The 22,041-nt window shown below is 37.1% G+C and overlaps 4 protein-coding genes across 4 annotated transcripts; 1 reads left to right on the forward strand and 3 right to left on the reverse strand.

Annotated features, from left to right (window-relative positions):
• Positions 1 to 2,636: 2,636 nt before the first annotated feature.
• Positions 2,637 to 3,527, forward strand: LOC145599147 (uncharacterized). The gene has a single exon (XM_081655557.1). It carries the CDS (start codon positions 2,637 to 2,639, stop codon positions 3,525 to 3,527), a length of 891 nt encoding a protein of 296 aa, XP_081511683.1.
• A 354-nt stretch (positions 3,528 to 3,881) lies between these two features.
• Positions 3,882 to 9,580, reverse strand: LOC145597712 (uncharacterized). The gene is made up of 8 exons (XM_081653950.1): positions 8,342 to 9,580; positions 8,029 to 8,149; positions 7,763 to 7,870; positions 6,890 to 7,092; positions 6,465 to 6,800; positions 5,307 to 5,429; positions 4,461 to 5,202; positions 3,882 to 4,358 (listed from the first exon to the last, which is right to left on the reverse strand). The coding sequence occupies exons 1-8, from the start codon at positions 9,329 to 9,331 to the stop codon at positions 4,084 to 4,086; spliced, it is 2,898 nt and encodes a 965-aa protein (XP_081510076.1). The 5' UTR covers positions 9,332 to 9,580; the 3' UTR covers positions 3,882 to 4,083.
• A 1,291-nt stretch (positions 9,581 to 10,871) lies between these two features.
• On the reverse strand, positions 10,872 to 18,288 carry LOC145597441 (putative ADP-ribosylation factor GTPase-activating protein AGD8). Its single transcript, XM_081653607.1, has 7 exons — positions 18,062 to 18,288; positions 17,796 to 17,914; positions 15,491 to 15,932; positions 15,018 to 15,284; positions 13,518 to 13,643; positions 11,576 to 11,674; positions 10,872 to 11,240 (listed from the first exon to the last, which is right to left on the reverse strand). The coding sequence occupies exons 1-7, from the start codon at positions 18,128 to 18,130 to the stop codon at positions 11,133 to 11,135; spliced, it is 1,230 nt and encodes a 409-aa protein (XP_081509733.1). The 5' UTR covers positions 18,131 to 18,288; the 3' UTR covers positions 10,872 to 11,132.
• Positions 18,289 to 19,687: 1,399 nt separating this feature from the next.
• LOC145599148 (uncharacterized) lies at positions 19,688 to 21,676 on the reverse strand. Its single transcript, XM_081655558.1, has one exon. It carries the CDS (start codon positions 21,674 to 21,676, stop codon positions 19,688 to 19,690), a length of 1,989 nt encoding a protein of 662 aa, XP_081511684.1.
• Between the last annotated feature and the right edge of the window lie 365 nt (positions 21,677 to 22,041).

The raw sequence follows: 22,041 nt of genomic DNA on the forward strand, positions 1-22,041 counted from the left end.
GGTGGTGCTTCAACTGAAGGAGGAGAGCATGCCGGAGGGTATGGAGGAGGTGAAGGTGGTGGCCATGGAGGAGCTTATGCTGGAGGTGGTGCTGGTGCATATGGTGGTGGTGGTGGAAGCGGTGGTGGTGGTGGTGCTTATGGTGGTGGTAGTGAAGCCGCAGGTGGTGGATATGGTAGTGGAGGAGGAGCAGGTGGTGCTGCCGCAGGAGGAGGGCATGCATATAGTGCAGGTGGCGGAGGCGGCTCAGGAGGAGGTGGTGCCTATGCTGGTGGTGCTCATGCAGGTGGATACGGTGGTGGTGCTGGAGGTGGTGAAGGCGGTGCCCATAGTGGGTATCCTTGAGACCTTTACTGCATATATTGTATTAGCATACAATACAATATTAAGAATTTTAATTCATCAAGAATAAGTATAATCAAGTATTATTATTTATGTGGAACGAAGTATTTTGTTTAAGAATACGGATTTATTAGGCAATTACTGTAAGAGCCTGAAGGACATTGCCAGATTTCTATATGTAACATGTAACCTTATACGAATTTCAATACAATTGATTAAGTTTCATTTTATGATTGAGTTAATATCATTGATGCATGATTTCTGCCAAGTTCTGAAGTTCAATTTTATTGTTAAAATGAATTGTGGATGATGAATTATAAATTGTGGGTGATGAATTATAGTTAACAATTATATATAGTCAAGGTATGATTTATTCACTTGGTTTTCACTTATATAATTAACGCCACTTAAAGGTTGTAATATTCAGGTATAATCCAAATATTGTATTATTAAAAAGAACCAGCCAAATATTGTACTCCATTTTTGGCAATTTATCCTTTTAAAAATGAAAGTAAAATAATACGCATACAATATTTTAAATACCAAGTAAAAGTTTAAATTTTACATTTTTTTATTTTTCGTATGTTAGATGACTTGAGAGTATTAAAACTTCTTAAGATTTACTCCCTGCATTTTTTTTTTTGAGAGTATTGTTTTATGAAAATAGTGAATGCAATTCAATTCCAATGTACTCTGAATATTACAATCGAGAAAATCAATACATTCTTTGTGGCTACATGCTGGTAGAAGCCAATATGATTATAGTCTTAATATTTACATGACGGGACCATACTTAAGAATTACAAACACCTTGTTTACATTAATGTCATTTTTAACTAGTAATTCCCTCTACTCCGAAATAAGGAAGCACATATACACATGAAAAAAAAAAAAAAGAAGAAAAAAAAAAACTAAGGAATTTTACGGGCAAATTTAAAATATCATCAATTGTGACATTTTCATTTTGAGTGCCTCGGTGTGATTAGTATACTCTATGCACCCGATCATAAATTGAGTCTTCTGTTTGAGGTCCAAGTTTCACTATATGTATAGGCATGAATTAACCCACTTAAGAAAATCTTTTTCCATTGATGGAGTTGATTCATTAAGCACTCTTGCATGCACAGGCATCACTGATTCACAATTTATGTCTCCTACTATGTATAGTCCATTCTCCATTGTATATGCTACAGTTCACAAAACATCAGTCATCACACATTCTTGATTTGCACCATCTTCCTTTGGCTTATAGCTAACAAGATAAAGCGAGAAAACTAAGTAAATTGAGTTTTTAAAATCTCAAAACCCATTTCTTCATGAGATATAAATCATATATTAAACATGTATGTAACTAAAATTACTAAACAATCAGCAATTTTTCTGCCAGTCATAAAAATCAGAAGAATAAAGTTATTGTCTAGCTGATTGATTGAGTAGCAACTATCAAGTTTTACAGCATCTCAATAACATGAGTTAGATCAACATCAGAATACCCCTTAAGTATGCATACTCCAAATTTAGTAGTGCTCAAATTCGCTTCTCGTTAAATAAGTGGAATAAGAAAAATAATCTAAAATTAAACATGTTGTTCTAGTGCAAGTAGATGCAATATTGATAATTTGATATACTGAATTATCCTAATTTGTATCTATGATAAGTTGCCTTTTCATTTGGTAAGTACATAATTAGCCAAGTTGTCTTTAAAAAAATCCTAACATTTATATAAGCATAATTATGCTTTATGTTGTATGTCAGTGTGAATAATTGGATAAAGGTGTGTGATTAACTAGATTATTCAATGGGATTATAAGGAAACAAGACACTACAAACACTAAATATCTGGTCAGGATTAGATTTCTTCTGATTAATATAAGTGATGTGGAAAGAACTAACTAATATCAGTGCTTAATGCCCATAATTATCAAGAAAGTGCTATAATATACAACTTATACAAGTGAAAAACTATATAATAAAACTATACAGATTTATAAAAAGAATTTTATTCAAATATGGGAGACAGTAGCGGAGCACACCAGTGAAACTACTAGTAATCTGATCTTGATGATGATGATGAATTACATACAATATTAAACTTGAGAGTTGGGGCTTCTGCTTTAGTTGTAGTGGAAGGTGGGAACGAACGAACAATTACAAATCCTTAAGGCTTTTGTCATGTGCTAGCTGCTTCAACCACTGTTGCAGTGGAAGTTGCGCGCCATTTGTGATTTTAATTGTAATTTCATCCCTATAAATACATCTTCTTCAGCATTACTTAAGACCATCACATTCTCAAAATGGTTTCCCATAAAATCTCTTATTCTGTTTTATTCTTGGTGTTAGGCTTATGCATTTGCTCTGCCACTAGAACTCTGCTCAATTATGAGCTTGGTGGACATGTTGGTGGCGGTGTTGAAGTAGGCGGATATGCTGGTGGTGGAGGTAGCGGAAGTGGGGCTGGTGGTGGGACGGTTTATGGTGGAGGTGGTTCCCATGCAAGTGGATATGGAGGCGGTGGTGGTGAAGGAGGTGGTGCTTCTAGTGGTGGTGGTGTTTATGGTGGTGGCGGAGGAGGTGGTAGTGGTGGAGGTGCAGCATACGGTGCCGGAGTGGAGCATGCTGGTGGTTATGGTGGCGGTGATGGTGGAGGCCATGGTGGCGCTGCAGCATCAGGTGGTGCTGCCTATGGCGGAGGCGGTGGTAGTGGTAGCGGTGGTGGTGGTGCTAGTGCTTCTGGAGGAGAGCATGCTGGTGGTTATGGTGGCGGTGATGGTGGAGGCCATGGTGGCGCTGCAGCATCAGGTGGTGCTGCCTATGGGGGAGGCGGTGGTAGTGGTAGCGGTGGCGGTGGTGCTAGTGCTTCTGGAGGGGAGCATGCTGGAGGATATGGGGGCGGTGAAGGCGGGGGCCAAGGAGGTGGGTTTGCTTCTGGTAGGGCAGGGGGGTACGCTGGTGGAGGTGGTGCAGGAAGTGGAGGTGGTGGCGGTGAGACTTATGTCGGTGGTGGAGGTGGTGGATATGGTCGTGGTGGTGGAGCTGGTGGTGGATACGGAGAAGGCTCTAGCGGTAAAGGAGGACAATATGGTGGTGGTGGAGGTGGCGGAACTGGTAGTGGAGGTGGTTATGCTGCTGGTGGAGCCCATGCTGGTGGCTATGGAGCTGTTGGTGGCGAAGGGGGTGGTTATTAGTACATGCCCTAAGGATATGCAAGTAGCCAGGTTCCACTATAAGCTCATCTAAGTTCGGAAACAAGCTACATGCGCTTCCGACCATAATAAATTTTAATTTCGGAAACAAGCTGTACAACATAAAAAAATTTAAGCCTGATAAAATGCATGAAAGTTGTAATATGAAATACAGTATATGATTTTCCATTTGATTGTGATTATTTGTGAAACAATATCTTATGTTCTCATCGTCTTCAATTTGTATCATCTCTTTCACACCTAAAAGACCAAAATGGTACGTTGTAGGCAGCAAATATACACAAAAAATTAAGATTGCAGACAGCAAAAATACACTTCAAAACACAAGACCGCAGACAGAAAAAAATACTTCAAACTAAAAGATGCCATATAAGGGTAGCGCCATATACAGAAAAATCCGTTGAGACACCTAGGTGTAAATAAACCCAGATCTCCACAAAATATCGACAATCAGAAAGGCTAGCCCACGAAAAGTGGAATTTCGTCAGTTGAGCAAAATGACCAAGATACTTTAACCACTTGAGAACCTTAAATTGTGCTAAACTGTAACAGGCCGCAAGACACGTTTTGGACTGACTTTTACCCTTTTCTTGGGAGATTGTAGTCTTTTTTTTCTCTTGAACAATGAACTATCAGTTCGCGGGCCATTTATAGCAGCCAAAAACAACTGGCGCCTACCTGAGGGCATTGACCTTACACATTTAATCGCCTCCTTCCTTTTCATATCCTGTTTCTCTTTATTGATCAACTTCTTAGCTGATGACGACTTGTCTTCTACTTTGAGATGATCGAGTGGGATACGAAAGGCCTCTTCTGCAAGTTTCCATTTAATGCATGTACAGTTAATTTTACTACTATCAGGATTCAGGAATGTTAAAAGAGGTTAAGGCTACTCATCAGTCAAATGAAATTTACCTGGAGGCTCCTCATCAGAGTATATATCCGGGCTTGGAGCTCTTGCAGGAGTAGAAGGTTTGATGCTGATATCATCATTTGGCTTAACACCAGACATGTTCTCTAAATGTGAAGAGGTACATGTTCCACCATTAGTCTGTTCAATTTTTCCAACTTTCTTAGAGGGTGTCTTGTCTTCAGTCACATCATCTTCGTCCATCAAGGACAGGACATCAAGTTCAAATTTATCATCCTTAACCTCAATATTATTTGGCATGCTCCAAGAGGAAGCAGAAATTTGATTTGGTACTACAGAATCCTGGGCATCAATAGCATTCGCGTTGACCTCATCTTGCATTAACTCAGTTGCAGGTGTGACTGAAGCATCCCCAGTAACATCCCTCTTTCCATCAGCTTCACAAGATTCACAACCATGAGGTGTTATCGCAGCACCAGCTTTAGTTTCAAGCTTATCCTGTCCAAGCTGCTCACTAGTAGAAGTTGTAGGCACTGTAGAAGTGTCTCCAATAGTATCCCTATTTCCACCAACTTCAACACCATGAAGACCACTCCCAACAGAATATGAAGTAGATGGAAGGTTCATGTCATCCAAAACAGACTTTGGAGAAGTGCTGGAGATCTTCTGATGACACTCAACTTTCCATTTATCAATCAAGCTACCAAACCATGGAGTGCCTTTTCTCGCATAAAAGAGAATGTATGCATCTTGACAAAGCACAATTTCTTCAGAAACCATAGTGACCTAAGGATTATAAATTCAGTATCAATGACCAATAATCTGTATAATTTCTCAAAAGCAGAACAATCAGAAACCAAAATCACATGGTGTGCTCATATCAAAAATACCTTTGAATCGTCAAATCGATACCATTTCTCTGAATCAGTACGTATGAAGCAGAAATAGTGCCCTGAAGTGGATGAAAAGCCAACATGCACAACAACTGCAAATAGTTCGTATTTCAAATCTTCCTACATAGAATGCAAAAAATACAATTAATACCAGATTAGATAGCTAAATGAACAGCTAAGCAGAGAAGCCTTTTAGGGTGAGTTTGGAGATGCCGATTGGGCAGATCAAATTAAACAAAAAAATCTCAATAAGAAATGAAGTATATGCAAGTAGTCATCCAGTTCCAGCCTTCCAGGACCAAAATTTAAGTACTCATACTAGTCAGAAACACAAAGCATTAGCAATTTCTCCTTTTCTTCCTGCACAATTCACTGCACAAAAGCAATGACCTTTATACCTTAAATCTTTATAGAATTATTTCAAAAACATAAAAATAATAAAAATTTCAATCAAACAATTTTACGTGATAATCGACTTATTGATATGGCAAGGGGATTCATGCCATGAAGATGCTAGTTCAATAAACTTAGGGGGTGTTTGATTCAAGCATAATAGGTATAAGGTATGGGTTTAGAATGACCAAAACCCAGACCTTGTGTTTGTTTTTAGAAATTTCATTTTTCAAACCCATACCTCAAACCCCCAAGGTATGGGTTTTTGAAACCCAAGGGAGGAGGTGGGTATGGCTCATACCCATACCTTTAGGTTTAAAATTAAAAAAATAACTATCATTCCTACATAAAAACCAAACACATGAAATCAAGTATCAAGTTCCAACCCCATACCACCCAGGTTTCATTCCTCATTCCAAACCCATACCATTGTTTGAACCAAACGCCCCCTTAGAATTCTTGGCACACCAATTAAGTCTAGAGTTATCACTCCACAAAACCAGCAGGTTTGGATTCTAGAAACTTGATAGTTTTAGTTTTCCAAAACTCATGACTGCGGGAGGGGGAGCTCTCTGTGTGAAGCATGACAAAATGGTAGGGCCATATGTATGATCACTACAATTTTCACAACTATTGTCTGAATTCTACACGGAGTTTAAATAAAACTTTGCTCAAACAATTGTTTCTATAAATGAAGTGCTAAAAAAAAGATGATTATGCAGTTAATTGAAAATTGAACGCAAAAGATCCATAGAAACATACATTCTCACTATTTGAGCCTTTGGTGTAGGGGCCCAAGTCTAACTCCAGTGGGAAGGCGACCTTCTTATCAATTTTTTCAATCATGACACCATCACTCTTAAACCTCTTCAAATGGAGAGCAGCAACAGAAGGAGCCTGATCCAAAATTAGCTGCTTCTCTACTTTCACCTGTTCCTTGCAACCATCACATGTAAACTTTTCTGTGTCTTCAATACTCTCTACCTTTGTAAAGGAATTCAAAGCACTTTCCAGGCTATCAACGTCCTCAATCTCCAAGCTCAGGTCAATTAGGGGCTCATAAGTATCAGAATTGTGACCACAATTGCAACATCGAATCTAAAATAAGACAAAAATATGTAGTTCAGTCACACAAACAGGAAGTTAAATGGCTACAAATACCCATGGGGGTTAAATTCAATATCTACCTGGCTAACAAGACGACCACCAAATATCTGCCTCACTAATGTATCATCAAATATTGATGATGATGATGGAGAAGAGCCAGGTGCTGATAAATTAATAGCACTTTCCTCATACTTTGACCAATTACTGTCAAGCTTATCCAATAAGCACTGTAAAAATTCATGAGCATCTTCTTGTTGGTATCTCTGGAAAAACGAGGAAATTTCTACGATGTTGAGGTCAAAGAGAACAAAATACTGAACATGGTTTTATAATTTAAGATGTACCATTGTGGCTACACATTCTTACAGCACAGTGAGAATATAACTGTTAATCTTTTTCCTTCAAACTACCCCCGCTCCCCAAAAAAGAAAATTGCTGTTTGCCTAAGGCATAACTCTCTTCAAAAGTATCTCATTAAATAATTTAGGGGGCGCTTGGATTGGGAGTATTAAATTAAGGGAATAAAAGTCAAACCAAGCAAAATTAAAGTAAACATGGGGGAGGGAGAGCTAGTGATGATGTGATTATATGAAGATTTATATAGTGATGATGTTGTGACAGGTGAATAAAGGGAACTATTACCCTTATTTTGGGGGTAATAGGTTACACTAGGGGGAGGGTGAATAACCTATTACCCTCATTTGGAGAGTAATGATTCCTCCACCCCTCTCTTTTCCTTATGTCACTACAACCTTAATTCATTCATAAACACCTTCTCCCTACACTAATACCTCTAATCAACTATAAATTACCTAGTTTGACTTTTATTACCCCCTTAATGTATTAACCCATTCCAAGCGCCCCCTTAATCAACTCACAAAAGCATCAAAGCACACAAAAAAAAAGGACAAAAAGTACAACAAATACAAATCAAGTACTACATCGAAGGATACTGCTCAAATTATCCACAAGGTATGTCGGAGATATCACCCGCCCTGAATACCCCAGTGAAAACTCAACCTGGTCACGCACAGCACATAGTACACAAAACTCATCTGCACCTGCAATTACATTCCAAACACCAAAGAGTTTGGACAATAAACACCAGTAACAAAATCAATAGGAACACCAAGCCAGACTTCTAATTATTCCTTCAAGTTCAAACAAAAGAGAATAATGACACCATCAACACTTCAATGACAACCAAAATAAGCCTCACCATGACTTGATGGCGCGTGTTTGAGTGATAGAAGCCCTTGAACAAGAGAAACAGTATGAGTGAAACACTGCATAATTGCATTCAAAAAACATGTATTTCCAAGGTTAGCCAGACCCGCCCCCTGCAACAAAAACAAAGCAACAAAGGCATGATCAGTTTATCATCTCTCAAACTCAAATTTAAGCAAATTTTCTCAACTTCAAATTCATCGTTTCTCAAGCTCATCTTCTTTTCAATCTTATCACCAAAATATACTGCAACCTCAGTAATTCATAAACAAATCAACAAAGACATTATTAGAAGCAGATCATACCACATCACACGGCTCGGGTTCAGAATACTCCATAAGCCGCAACCTTTCACTACCTCTTCTCACATTGCAATACGGGTAGCGATAACCATACATCTCAGCTTCTCTATGCCTTGCACAGAAACGATGATTCCTCCTCCTGCAATGCCTCCTATGGTGATGATCTCTATGCATCATACCCATATGCCTCGCATTAGAACCGTAATACGGTCTACACATCGGCCCTATCATAGCATGATTGCTCGAATACGGCTCTTCATCATCCTCGTCCTCGATACAGCGAGTACACATACACTGATTCGGTGAGCCAAATTCAGTCCAAGGACCATTTGGTCTAGAATTTTGATGATATGACCCAAAAAGAGGATAGGATCCCACACCCTTCCTATCTGGTGAATTTTCTTCTTCACCATTATCACCAAAATCTATCATTTGATCTAAATTCTCTAAAACCTCATTATCTTGCAATTCACCAAGGACTTTGCTGAACTCGGCATCGTCCATATCTTTACCCCCTTCTTTAATAGACTTATCTAGGGCTTCAGAAATCTGGGCATCTTCCAATTTATCACCCCATTCTTTAACATCTGGGATTTCGAAGAACATGCCATCTTCCAATTCTTTATCCCCTTCTGAGCTAAACTCTGTTAGGGTTTTACTACTCTGAACACCATCAATCTTTTCACCATTTACCTCGATTTTTGCAGGCCCACCTAGGGTTGGATCAGATTCAGGTGAATCCGAACAAGGGTTTTCGATTTCCATGGTTTCAGAAACTGGAAATTCTTCTTTTCTGGGAATTTTCTCCGATTGAAGCCCTTCAATGTTCGAAGACCCACCAAGAAATTTATCAGAAATAGGGAAATCCGAAGGTGGGATCCCAATTTCCATGGTTTTCGAAACTGGGTTTTCTTCCTTAAGTGAAATACCCTCAAATTGAGAAAAATCTAGGGTTTGAGTTTTGATGTTGATTTCCTGGGTTTCTTCCTCCATAAACCAGAGAGAGAAAATTGATGAAAACAATCTAGGGTTTTGAAAATAAGGAGGGAAGAATGAAAGTAAGAGATCGAAAAGTAGATGTTTGAGTGAAAATTGAGCGGGAAAAGTGTAAAAAGGAGGGAGTTGATGTTGATATTTTTAGGGATTTTGAAAATGGAGGGAAATTTGGGGATTTTAGAAAGCCGCCATAAAAGTCGAAATTAATGGTTGCTGACCTAACTGTAGTAATGGAGTAAGCAGTAAAAATTGAAAAAATGAAATAATAAAAGAAAATTGACGGAAGGAGGAGAGAGAATGACTTGGAGCTAAAGCTTCAATTTTTAGGGCATTTTTTTTTTCCTCTCTTCCCTCATTCTCAAAAAATGTTGAGGGAAATGAATAATTCGGCCGGAAAAAGAGGGTGTAGTCTGATTTAAAGAATTTGATCTTTTATTTAGGGTTTTTATCGTGGGAGGTGAAGTTTAACCCTAATCAAATTTTCTTGAAGATGTTATTCAAAAAAAAATTAAAAAAAAAATTTCTTGAAGATGATAATTATTCGGAAAGGAATTTTTTGAGTATCATTTTTTTTTTTTGGAAAATAAAATAAAGTTATTGACTTGATAAATGTAAAATGTAAATTTTTGAAAAAAAAAAATAAAACTTAAATTTAAATAAAGTAAATAATTTTAAAACTTTTTATATTCCCATATTATTTTATGTTATGTATAGAGTATTGGAGTATTTCATTAGACCCAAATTACCATTTTACCCCCTTAATTTTGTTAATACTCCAATTTAATTTTAAAATGACGCATAAGGGCTTAAATTTACTCCGTATTTGGTAATTGTTTTTGACAACAATTTTCAATTAGGCCGTCCAACAAAGGCTTGTTTTGATGCATTTTGATGACTTTTATTATTATTAGAGAAGTAAAACAAGTACCAGATTTTTTTTTATAAAATTAAAAAAAAAAAAAAAAAAAAAAAAAAAAAAAAAAAAAAAACACCCTTCTATTCTAGTCATTTAAAAAGATTACACTATATATTGGATGATTTACCATGAATTAAGACTTAATTACACACATCTACAAACCTGATTTTACCACAAAATTGAGACTTATAATTGCACATTTGCACATCTCTACAAACCTACCATTCATGCACCAGCAGGCAAAACACCTGATTGGGCTGATTCTTATGAAAATGTGGGATATGAGTGTATAACTTGGTCCATAAGAGGATAGGGAGGAAAGGACATTCGCAGATCAATTGCCCTCATTTTTCATTCGAATTCAATATCAGATAGCTTACCTCTTACTACATATAGGTAATCATCACAAAACTATGATTATCGCTCTTCACTTTTTTCTGATCAAAATATCCAGTAATCCTTAGTGGTTCATTTGATATGATCCAGAAAATGGAAATAATATCACAAATTGAAAGCTGAAGCTGCAAGTGGGATTCCGAAGAAGAGAGAAAAAAAAAAAAACTAATCGATCCAACAGCAAAACAAAACCATCTATGAAAAAACACCATTGCACACCACAGCTCGCACAATAACAGAGATTGAAAATTTCAGTAAGTTTACACAGTAATAACTAACTAAATATAAAGACAGAGATGACAATTTGTCAAGACCAACACCCTCAGTCCCTCACTACACATTATGCTAAGAAAGCACAAAGGAAACTGGAAAAGAGTGCCAAAATCTTATTTGTTTTCCAAAGAATTGCAAGAAAAACTCATTTTACATCACTAAATAAATCCTCCTTGTATTTGTAAAAATTCTGAGATGATTACAGACATTACATTAAAGGATCCTATCCTGAAGATCAGTCATCAATGACGATGCAAAGGAACCGAGCTTTTTCCCTGTTTCTCCTGCAATATTCTTCAAGGAAGATATATCTTGTTGTGCCTGTCAATAAACATAAACAGCAACACGCATAAATGCAATTTGGAAAATTTAGTTATAACAAACTATCTAACACAGAAACTCCTATGATTTGGAAATTTTAGTTCATGTACTTAGGTTGGGGGAGAAAGAGAAAAAAAAAAAAAAAAAAAAAATTCAAATTTTATGTTTCAACGAAAATTTGTCATATTGGTCATCAATAAAACTCTTCAGCAATACCAGTAAAACATTTAAACCCAGAAAAAAACAGAGAAGCTTGAAGATCTAGTAAATAAAATAAATGAAAACACACACAATTGATATCCAAGTACTATGTCAAACGTTAAAATTACTCATACCTGGAATGATAAGCGGTTGATGAGGTCACTTGCAGAAATATCAAGATTGGCATCAGAATCATGTCCAAATAGATCTGCACTAGAGATAGAACTTGATCCCTGCAAAAGATAGTTTTGTTTAAAAGAGGTACAGGATGCCATAGCATTTGATTATGTACAAAGAACCGGTCCAATATGAACTATGAAAGCAACACACAGATAACATACTCCCTACAACTGGATAAGTTTTTCAAATTGCTTTAATAGTTCCCCAAAATACCCTTGTTGAAGTTAGTAATGAGGTATGGGAATAGTCTAAACATTGTACAACGCCAAAGCAAACTGGTTGGATATCCTTAATTTTGATGGGTTGGGAGAATGTGAATATTAACAATTACAGACTGATACTACTAAGATGACATGAACTAATATTCCAAGAAGAGCAGGAAAATTAATAATGACAACAGAACCCAACAAAGATCACGTTTAGAAATTACAACTCAGAAACCTAGACACTCAGAAAACTTCCAAGAAAAAAAGTCAAACAGCAAAGAACATAAATGACACTGAAGAATGGTTGATATGATGATATCAGACAAATAAACTGCCAGCATATAATATAGAAAATTGTTGAAGAATGGATGACCTCAAGCTAGAAGACTATAGAATTCTCACAACATATATCGCATATAAGCAGAACCATTAACCTATAGTTCAACTGATTCATCTTATTTGATAATTAGCAAGTACATTTAACTATTTGAGTAGTACTATCAAAGAAGGAAATGTCCAATCACCTAAATCAATTTACAAATTGAATGAAGGCAATTGTCCAACATTTGCCAACTATGAAAGAATCAAGATAATGAGTCATATTATAAAACATTGGGTGCATGATTCAACAAAGGTCAAGAAGTGTGAAGGTCTCAAAGAACCAGAAAACAATTTGTCTTTATGCCAAAAAGATAAACTATGAAGTCAATTCATTTTATGAGACAATTAATATAGAACTATCCGGAGAAAAAACAGGATTTGAATATGACTTTCATTAATGTGGAGAAGGCCTATGATAAGATAATGAGGGATGTACTTGGGTGAGCTTTAACAAGTTAAGGCATTCACAAAATTGTATGAGGTAGCTAGCTTGAGTGTGCGGACAAATCTTGGAAGGCAGAAAAGTCCCGCTAATGATAGAAGTACATCAAGGTTCTGATGATGATGAGGCTTTAGGCTAAAAAAGAATAAGGGTGTGTTCTAAGAGTGTTTTCTTCACAAACTCAACTTGAAAGCCATAAATCCATCGCAAGTTAACTCCTGACTGGACCAAATAGCACTAAAACTAATTTCATAAGGTGAAGGGAATCAAGAGACTACACATAATAAAGACAAAATGTTTGTAGTGCAAGATTAGCAGAGTAGAAGCAAGGTGGTAATTGCCTATCATGAGAGGATTCTCCAAAACAATTCCAGGATCAAGGCAGATTGGTTGAAGTGGAAGAGTGCTATGGGGTTTAGATGGTCTATGTGGTCTTGAGGGAAAAATTCAACTGCACGACAATCAGACACATATATTATATGGTACGTAAAATATCGCGTTCATAAGATGAAGGTGGCAATGATAAGTTACATTAGATGTGTGCCTATACAAGAAAGGATCGGTTGAGATAATTAGGAAGAATGTAGGGCAGTAAGGGTTACACCAATTGAAAACAAGGGGTTAACAAAAGAATTGCAGAAGACCCCATCATGGTGAGATAGAATCAATAATAATCAGGGTGGAATAGAGTCAATAGACAGCACTACCACATGAATCAAGTAGTGCAGTAATGAGGTGAAATAAAAGTCAGGAACTCAAAAGAGTATGCACATAGCACATAAGTGATGATGGGAAAAACCACATTATCAATTGCTAAACTGCTATTAAGCAAGAAATATCCAACAAAACTTATTGACATGCACTCACAGAATACTTTTGCAATGAAGCTCGAGCTTCAATGTCACCAGCTCTGCTCTGATCTCCAAAATATTGAGAAGAGGAAATCGATTTAGCATTTGAGAACTTCTTCCTAGCCTCGTCAGTTTCTTCAATCTGTTAATTATACACAATATCAGCAAACTGGTGGCACATTAAAGTAAGAATCAACCATAGCATCAAGTGCAGAGAATGGACGGCACCAAATAGTTTACACATTCTGCACACAAACTAGACCCACAAGTTTCCATCATGAAAACAACTCCATCAGCCATAACAATGAACCAAATGAAATGTCTAGCTCAAGTTTCCTCCACTTCTTCATTCACGTAATATATTTGGAAATTAACTTTCTGGGTCTAAATTAAACCTTTACTGTGTAAACTGTAGGAACAAAGCTGATCTTTTCGTAACCACCATAGGCAGGATCCTCATTGTCGGCATTGGGGGAATGATCATTAAGGTACAATGTTATCCACAAATATATTATTTTTATTTTGTTTCAAAACTATCGTACATACTACATAGTGCCAAATTAACTTCTGTAGCAAGTAAAATTGCCGTTTTCAATTCTTCCTAACATGAAGTCTCCTCGCATATGACAAAAACATCAATGAGCAATTATTGTACAAGTAAGTATTCCGCAAAGGCAATTCACAACACAAACTACACACTTCTACACAATTTTTTTGTTACATGGGACATTTAGAGAACACATATTTACTGTGGATGGTGGCATTCTGCAGCCATAGCTTCAGAATCTCCTTTAATTAGCTTCAATTACGCAGCAAGGGAAGAAGAAATTAAAGCAAGGAACTTTAGACCTTATAATGTAATAAAAGGGGTATGGCAGGCATGGGCCAGGTCTATGAAAGGAAGCAAGCACAGTAGTAATGTAGCACAGGGGATAAGGGATAGAGCTGGGGATATATAAAGTGAAAGGATTTGCAAGTTCAATTTTCTCTTGGGGAAAAAGAGAAATGTAGCAATGTAAACTATGTTTTTTTTCTTTTTTTGGGAAAAGTGATCCTTGCCATCCATTTTCATAGAACCGTTTGGTTCAGTAGTCTCCATTGCTAAAGTATCAATCAGTTTTTTACTGTAAGTTGTGCATGTAATGGGCTGAGAGTACTTATGATGTGTGTGTTTGGTATAGTGTATATACAAACATACTACAAAAAAAATAAAAAAATAAAAAAATAAAAAACAAAAATTGGACGTGAGAACCCCACTTCCCATCACATAATACACGTTTAGTAGTTAGTACATGTCGTCGCTGTGAGCATAGGTGCAACAATAAGATAATATAATCATTTTAATAATCTAATACCAATTAGAAATATAAATAAATAAAACCCAATAAACAACAAAAACGTTGAGAAATCAAAGTGTCAAACAGTCAGAAACATGAATCCCGAATCCACACTAAAAAAATAATAATAGATAAAATAAAATAAAACTAATCCCTAGCTAGCATTAACTATGTCTTACCTGTACTTTTGAAGAATTTGAGCTTCCTTTTCTCTGGAAACCACTGTCCATACCAAAGTCTGCAAAGAAGCTTGATGACTTGGGTGGTGCAACATGGCCAGTCATCTGAGAAACTTCTGAACTTTTACCCAATCCCGTAACATTATTGTTTTCAACATACTCGAAACGAGAAGGAAAAGATGATCCAACTGGAACAGGATTATTACTAGGGGTGGCAACAGGAGCAGGGGCCTCCTCTGGCTTTTGCTCATAGAGGTCCTCGTTAGGCTGCAGAAAAGGTGTCATTTTATGAGTCAATGAGGAGCCATAAGGTCAAACATTATGCATAAACAATAGCCGCAAAAACCTTTATTATTTCGTAAAAAAAGGCTTCAACTGTTGACTATACGCTTCATTACTCATATACTGCCCACAAGGCCATAAAACAAAAAGAATATGTCTGTACAGGAATTGTCTAGGACTGAATTATTGACCTTTTTCGTAAGCTTTCTGGCACCAAGTCCTCCACTCTTTCCAACTTTCTTTGCTCCAAGTCCAATAGGTTTCTTGACAGTTACAGAATAAGTTCTAGGAGAAGAAGGTAGCTCAGCTGTTTCCTTTTTTACTGTATCCTTCTTTACTGTTATAATTTCCTTTGGGGCTTCAAAACTGAGGGCATCAGAGAAACCATTAGATGCCTGTGCAGACTGTGAAGCCACTGGTGACGAAGGTAAACCGGGATCTTCAGCAGAGCTTTTAGCAACTTCTTTTGCCAGTATCTGCTTGTATAAATCAGCAGCCCTTGATGTATATTTAGCCTCAATCTTGCCTCCATCAGTCCATCCATGTTGCTTAAAGAATGTATGAGCACGGTTGTTTCCCCCAAAGTACATCATCTTCAATTGCTCAGGGGACCACGAATCCAAGTTTGTTGACCTTTAAGAAAGAAATTTTCTCACATTTTACCAATCATAATCTCAAAAAGTGAAGCTATGTAGCATTAGAATGTGGCAGGCTACAAATATAAACAACCCCACTAGAAAATTCCAAGAAAAAGCTTCAATAATCAAATCAACAAGGCATAAACTATTAGTTTTTAACACTTTTTAGCAAGCAAAAAAAAAAATAGAGATTATTGCATCAACTGCTCTTAATTTCTATTTAGAATTGGAGTGATCGTAATAATGAGTATATCATCCAGCATTGCCAACAGTCCCGCTTTCGAGTTCAAGATGACCAATCAAGACCAGAAACTCATCCTCATTGTGGACCTTACTAATCATCACTTCATCAGTCTTTCAAATGAAACCAACACAAGAAAGGGATGGAAACAAGTCACGACATCCTCTAATGTCCAGAGACTCCTAAGAAATTCTCAATCACATTCAGAATTCCAAACAAGAAAATACTTGCTAAAGACAATGCATTCATATATCAATATTTCTAGTTTCCTTCGGTATGCACAAAAAGATATAAGTTGGCGGAACTCTTATATCGACCAAACATGTCTAGTCTGAATAGAATCAAGAGAAAACTTAAAATAATGCACCAATAAGCTTTCTAGATGAGGAACTTTTTTTGCTCTATACAACATATCAAGAATGTTCTAGACAAGAAGACCACTATTCCAATTAATCTTTTATCCTTCCCAAATTTGGGCTCTTAGAACCCCACGATAACTACATCAACTCAATTGACAATGAACAAACTCCACACATGACACTCACACAGTAACATAGTTGGCATATTAGGTTCTTTCACGAGAGTATAGATTACTTGCATTAACCTTTGTGGCTTTCACCACCACACAACTCTCAATCTAAATTCTAATAGAAACCTACAACTGTACCAAAAGTGGCTTAAGACTTCAAAAAAAAAAAAAAAGCCTCAAAGACTACTCAATCATCAAGAAACGTAGTTAAACTCCTTGCTTGGTACATCCATAATTCCATATCATGCTCTTGCCCAACAATGAATTACATCCTTGAGCTACTTTGATATAACCTTAAGTCTTGAAATTGAACCTACTCGCCCTTATATGAGCTTAATAACCCCTTTACATTATTTTAGTGAGGTGAAAAGAAAGATGGCCTAAATATCATGCATCCCAGGAGAACACCTTTTGAATTTGCAGCACCTCAAAGTCAAGTGGCAATCCAAAATTAAAGCACATTTAATTTCAATATTAATTCAATCCTCTCCCCACGATAGGTTCAGCAAATCAGCAGCCTTTCTCAAAACAGGTGAATAACTAAGTAGTTCTGATCCAACAATTATTCGCCCCAATTGCTAGAGAACCCATCCATATCAACAAAGGTATACCACTTAAAACCTTCCCGACATTCTTCAAGTCTACAAATTATCAAATCATCCCAAAAGCTGATCATGTATTGCCAGCAAAATTGAAAAATTTTATTTCATAGCAATCAATGTCGCATACTACTGATCCCTCTTATCAGTAATACATTATCCAACACTCTCATTATAATTCTTCAGTCACAACTTACGAATTACGTAAAAACTTATGTCTATCGACTAATGAAGCTCAAAATAAGATTATACTTGGTACATTCTTGTGTATGATCTACAATTTGCAGCTTAAATAAATTGTAGTCTCAACACATACAGTCCAAATTTCTGCACTTTACAACCTAAACAGTTGGTTAAAACAATTCTATGAAGCAGTGAAGTTCAATCCACTATCAAATCAACTGATCACGCAATACAACACAAATCACATAAAATCCCTAATTATTACTCCAATCAATAAACTAAAAGCAATGACGATCCAATTCATACCTAACGAAACTGATGTGAACACCGAGGCTACGATGAGCTGCGGAACAATCAATGCAAAGGAAGATCCCATATGTGACCGACGCCCAAGTAGGGTTCTTGGCATTACAATCGAAACATGTCTGTCACACATTAACACAACAACCTAATCAATTCCAAATCAAATCAAACCAAATCGAAATTCTAGCAAATTGAAGCCCGATCTGAACCAGATCCTAACCCTAAAAACACAATTCAGCAACAAAAAAACTGGAAAAAAACAGAAATACCTTATTCTCGGATTTAAGCTTGAGCTTTCTAAAAATGGCAGTTTTGTCGGTGAAATTTTCGGACGCCATTAGAGAGAAACAAGAGTATGGAAAACAGCGAAGATTGGAAATTGAATATGCAGAGAAGAGGAGAGAGAAAGAGAGAGAGATTCGAAGGAGATTTCTCCTCTTCAGGGAATTTTGGGGGGTAGAAGAGAGAGAAAATGTCGATTTATTATTATTTTTGTTTGGAAAGGAAAAGGAGAAGGAAAGAGTGCTTTAGATTTAAGGGTTGTGAAAGTACGATTTGACCCTTACTGTTTACTCTTTGTATTCAGAAGTGGTTGCCCTGTGGCTTTGGCTGTTGGGTGGTGCTGCGAGTGTCATCGTATTTTGTCGCTGTGGTGTAGCTTTCTCCTTCGGTTACTAACGTTTGTGTTTGCTCTTCAAATTTCAATTGGTAGAAGTGTCCGGTCAGCTTCGGCGGGGTAGAGTCGAATCAGGTTTATTTTCAAACTTAAGTCATGCTAAACCATTGTGTTCATACGAGTTGAAATTTGAATTGGAAATTTTTCAGGTCAGATCAAGTTTTGACATCTCTAGCCACTACGTAATATGCAGTACTTTTTTCTTATTAACCGATGTGAGTTTTGTCAAGAATCACCTTTTAAAAAGTCACCAGTGAGTAGTTCGGGTGTTGCCCCGAATAACTACTTCTATAGTTGTGCATGTGCAACATTTAATAGTTTGTATGTAGTGTATGTATATTCAATACTTTTATAGTACAATATTATTTAGTGTGCTACGTCAAAGCATAATTGACTATTTGTTTAGATGGTTAAACAATAACATTTTTTCAAAGAGGCTAAGGGTTCGAACAAGAGTTTGCTTGGCATCACTATTGAATTGTTGATGTTCATTTTTTGGTCTTATGATGTTACATGTTATACGGATACAATGTAGATAGAATCATACAGAGTAGTTTCATGAAATCATGAACTAAATACCGGAAAGTGCCTTGTGTTGCTTGATGCGTGTTCTTGCAATCTAGCTTACATTGACCCAAGTCACCCAAAAATTCAATTACGTAGTACGAGATCGATATATAAAATATGGAGTCGGCAACTGATAAGATTAATTAAAAGGGTTGCTGTCCTTTTTCATAGTGCTTATTAGGTGCATCAGTTAGAGTGGACTCGCTCATAAGTCATTAAAGTATTGCAAGTTATAGAAAATTTCAGATTGTTGTTGTAATTCAAGATTCAAAGCATGCAGTATGGATGATTGTTCTTTGCTTATAAAAAAATACTTACAAAACATCTTCAAAGTAATGAACTTGCCAAACACAGTCTAAATACGATCATGGATATTATAAACTTGTTGATTCATAGATAAGCTCTATATCAAAGTAATATTCGGATACAATTATAGATGGATTGAAAAATAGTTTGACAGTTTGTTGCTGATGATAAGATTGCGCCAAATAAATTCTGAAAAATTTATGGGGTATTTGCACAAATGATCAATAATAAACTTTTGCTGTTGTATTACAATGGTTAAAGAAAATTCAAGACTTGACTTGTCCAAAAATTTGGACTCACTCACAAGTCACGATGACACAGTGGATGGTGGCAGCTAGAGAAACTATTACACAATTGTATCAACATGGATGTTCATGTTGTTAAAGTTGATGATTTCTAGATGAAAAGCTAATAGCCAAACAATACTAATAAGCTCTCCTCCCTGACAAAGACCCTGTATATGCTCGATTTTATCATACTTGCTTGCAGCAAAGAGCAAGATATCAACCCACTCTTGACTCAATCTGCACAAAAGTTTTTCAATGTCTTTGCGATTTGCATTAGGAAAATCGTTAAATATAGCAATGGCATTGGATAGACTTTTCACATAGTCATCGGCTTCTGCAGAGGCATCGGGAATATTTATCTTGAGGATTTCCTGGCAACACCTTTTGAGCCGATCCTCAAAAGTTATGTCATGATCAAGCTCTCTAGCTATATCCTGGATGTATACCTGAGCTGCTTCACTTTTCATCAAAGGATTTTTCCATGACTTAGGTAAAAAGTGGGGTTTCATAAAGAGGAGGTAAGCCATGTAATCTGAAAGAAGCTTACTATTTCCGAGCTTATTTTTGAGAAGGCTATTCGTATCTTTCTTAATGAACCCAAGGCTATCACTACTGAACATGAGTTCTGTGGCAATGTGCCACACCAGCACATCAATTCTGTAGGAATCATGTGTTTGCCACTTTTTGGTTTTCAAGGATGTAATGATATTCGTATCTTTCTTTTGCAACTCCTGGAAAACGTATTCGCCTAGGTTGTCAGTGTACCATTCTTGGGATACAAACCTGAAGCTTGTAATTAGGCTATGGGTGCCTATCACTTCATCCAATTGCCGCATGTAGGACTTAGATATCGGTCCTAGAAAGCTTGTTTGGATGCTGTAGCTTATGAAGTTGAATTTGGAAATGGTTTCGGACCATCTACGGAATAGGTGTCTTGCAACTCTCACCCACACTGGAGCATTGTTATAGTCTGCAGACCACCGTCGCCTCTGAGGAACAAACTGGAATATTTTATCACCAATTCTAGAACCATAAAGGTTGCCTATCAATGCAGCAATGGTCCAATCAGAAAAGACCGTCATGATGTAGGAGAGGAACTCCAGGGTTACAGTCCCCCAGAGCAAAACGTAGGTCACATCGTAGTCAGCTCGTGAGATGTCAGCTGAATGTAAATGGCTAGATGAGCTAATAATGTAAAAAATTAGGGCGGCAACACAAAAAAGGGATTCAATGCTACGGAGAAAAGCATACATTAAGGACCAATTGTGATTAAGGTGCTTGCGAATGGTGCCATCAGTATGAAAGGAGTCATAAATGAAGTTGAGTTCTATCTCCGCTATTCTGATAGCGTACTCGGGTTTTCTTATGCCGATGAAAAATTGACGTACCTTTTCTGTAAATTTGGTGGTGCATCCGACCTCAGCAAGGAGACACAGGGTAGAGCTCTTTAACAAGAAATGAGCTTGGCAAACCACCTGGGAATCATCAGCATCAGTCTGGACTAACATCTTTGAAGGAATTTGATCATCATCTTCAAGGTTGTCAAATGGAAACACCCAAGAGACCATCATCTCCTTGGTTCCCATTTTTAGCCGAATTGCCCTGCAAGCAATCCTCCACACCGCGAGGCATAGCATGATACGAGTCGGGAATGGCAGGTCCCCTTGAGGAATAAATAGGCCAAGATGAACCAATAATTGAAAGATAATGTAGAGCGTGGAGCTATGCCAGAGTTGGTTGTCCTCTACAGAATAGGCCGTAAGGCGCTCTTGGCCAGCCAGGTGGAGCATCATCACAGCTGCCCAGAGACCATAGGGCATCTTACTCATTGCAAAAAATCGAGCTCCAACAATGAGGTAAAAAGTAGCAAATGCTACCTTGGTGCTCAACAAGTATATTCCATAGATAAAGTACCTCAAAAAAGTATTAGCTGTTCTTTTTCTGAATGTGGCCAACAGAAGCAGCAGCAACTGCAGCAACAGGCTTGACAATACAGCTACTTTCACATGCCATTCATGGAACATTATCCTTAAGCTATCGCTAGCCATGACAGCAAAACTAAATTAAAAAGTTGATATAGTTTTTTTTTTTTTTTTTTTTTTTTTTTTTTTTTTTTTTTTTAAAACCTGGTAAGTGGCTACTGGCCTGGTAAGTACAATTGATATAGTTTTAATGAAGACTGAATATCGATGCTGGGTTATTGACGAAGGTGTATCATTCTGGTGGGCTATATAGAAGCTAGCTAAGTGTTTCTCACTTTCTTGGCAAAAACTGATGATGGTTCGAAGCAATAGTAGTTGCTGTGTAAGGCGTTCATATAATTAACCATAGTACACGAGAGCTAGTCGTTCAAGTCACCTTCAAGAAGCACTAACAGTGGTAGCGACTTCTCTCCTTCGAATACAACTCATGG

Source organism: Chenopodium album, chromosome 20 (assembly GCF_948465745.1).
Source record: "Chenopodium album chromosome 20, dcCheAlbu1.1, whole genome shotgun sequence".
NCBI lineage: Eukaryota > Viridiplantae > Streptophyta > Magnoliopsida > Caryophyllales > Amaranthaceae > Chenopodium > Chenopodium album.

Excerpts from the sequence above, each read along its gene's own strand:
- LOC145599147 (XM_081655557.1), top strand. The coding sequence starts at position 2,637 with ATGGTTTCCCATAAAATCTCTTATTCTGTTTTATTCTTGGTGTTAGGC.
- LOC145597712 (XM_081653950.1), bottom strand. The coding sequence starts at position 9,331 with ATGGAGGAAGAAACCCAGGAAATCAACATCAAAACTCAAACCCTAGAT. Across the intron at positions 7,871-8,028 it reads ACACGCGCCATCAAGTCATG|GTGCAGATGAGTTTTGTGTA; the intron begins GTGAGGCTTATT and ends ATGTAATTGCAG. Across the intron at positions 5,430-6,464 it reads AAGGCTCAAATAGTGAGAAT|GAAGATTTGAAATACGAACT; the intron begins GTATGTTTCTAT and ends CATTCTATGTAG.
- LOC145597441 (XM_081653607.1), bottom strand. The coding sequence starts at position 18,130 with ATGGCGTCCGAAAATTTCACCGACAAAACTGCCATTTTTAGAAAGCTC. Across the intron at positions 17,915-18,061 it reads AGCTTAAATCCGAGAATAAG|ACATGTTTCGATTGTAATGC; the intron begins GTATTTCTGTTT and ends AATGTGTGACAG. Across the intron at positions 15,285-15,490 it reads CCAGAAAGCTTACGAAAAAG|CCTAACGAGGACCTCTATGA; the intron begins GTCAATAATTCA and ends CCTTTTCTGCAG.
- LOC145599148 (XM_081655558.1), bottom strand. The coding sequence starts at position 21,676 with ATGGCTAGCGATAGCTTAAGGATAATGTTCCATGAATGGCATGTGAAA.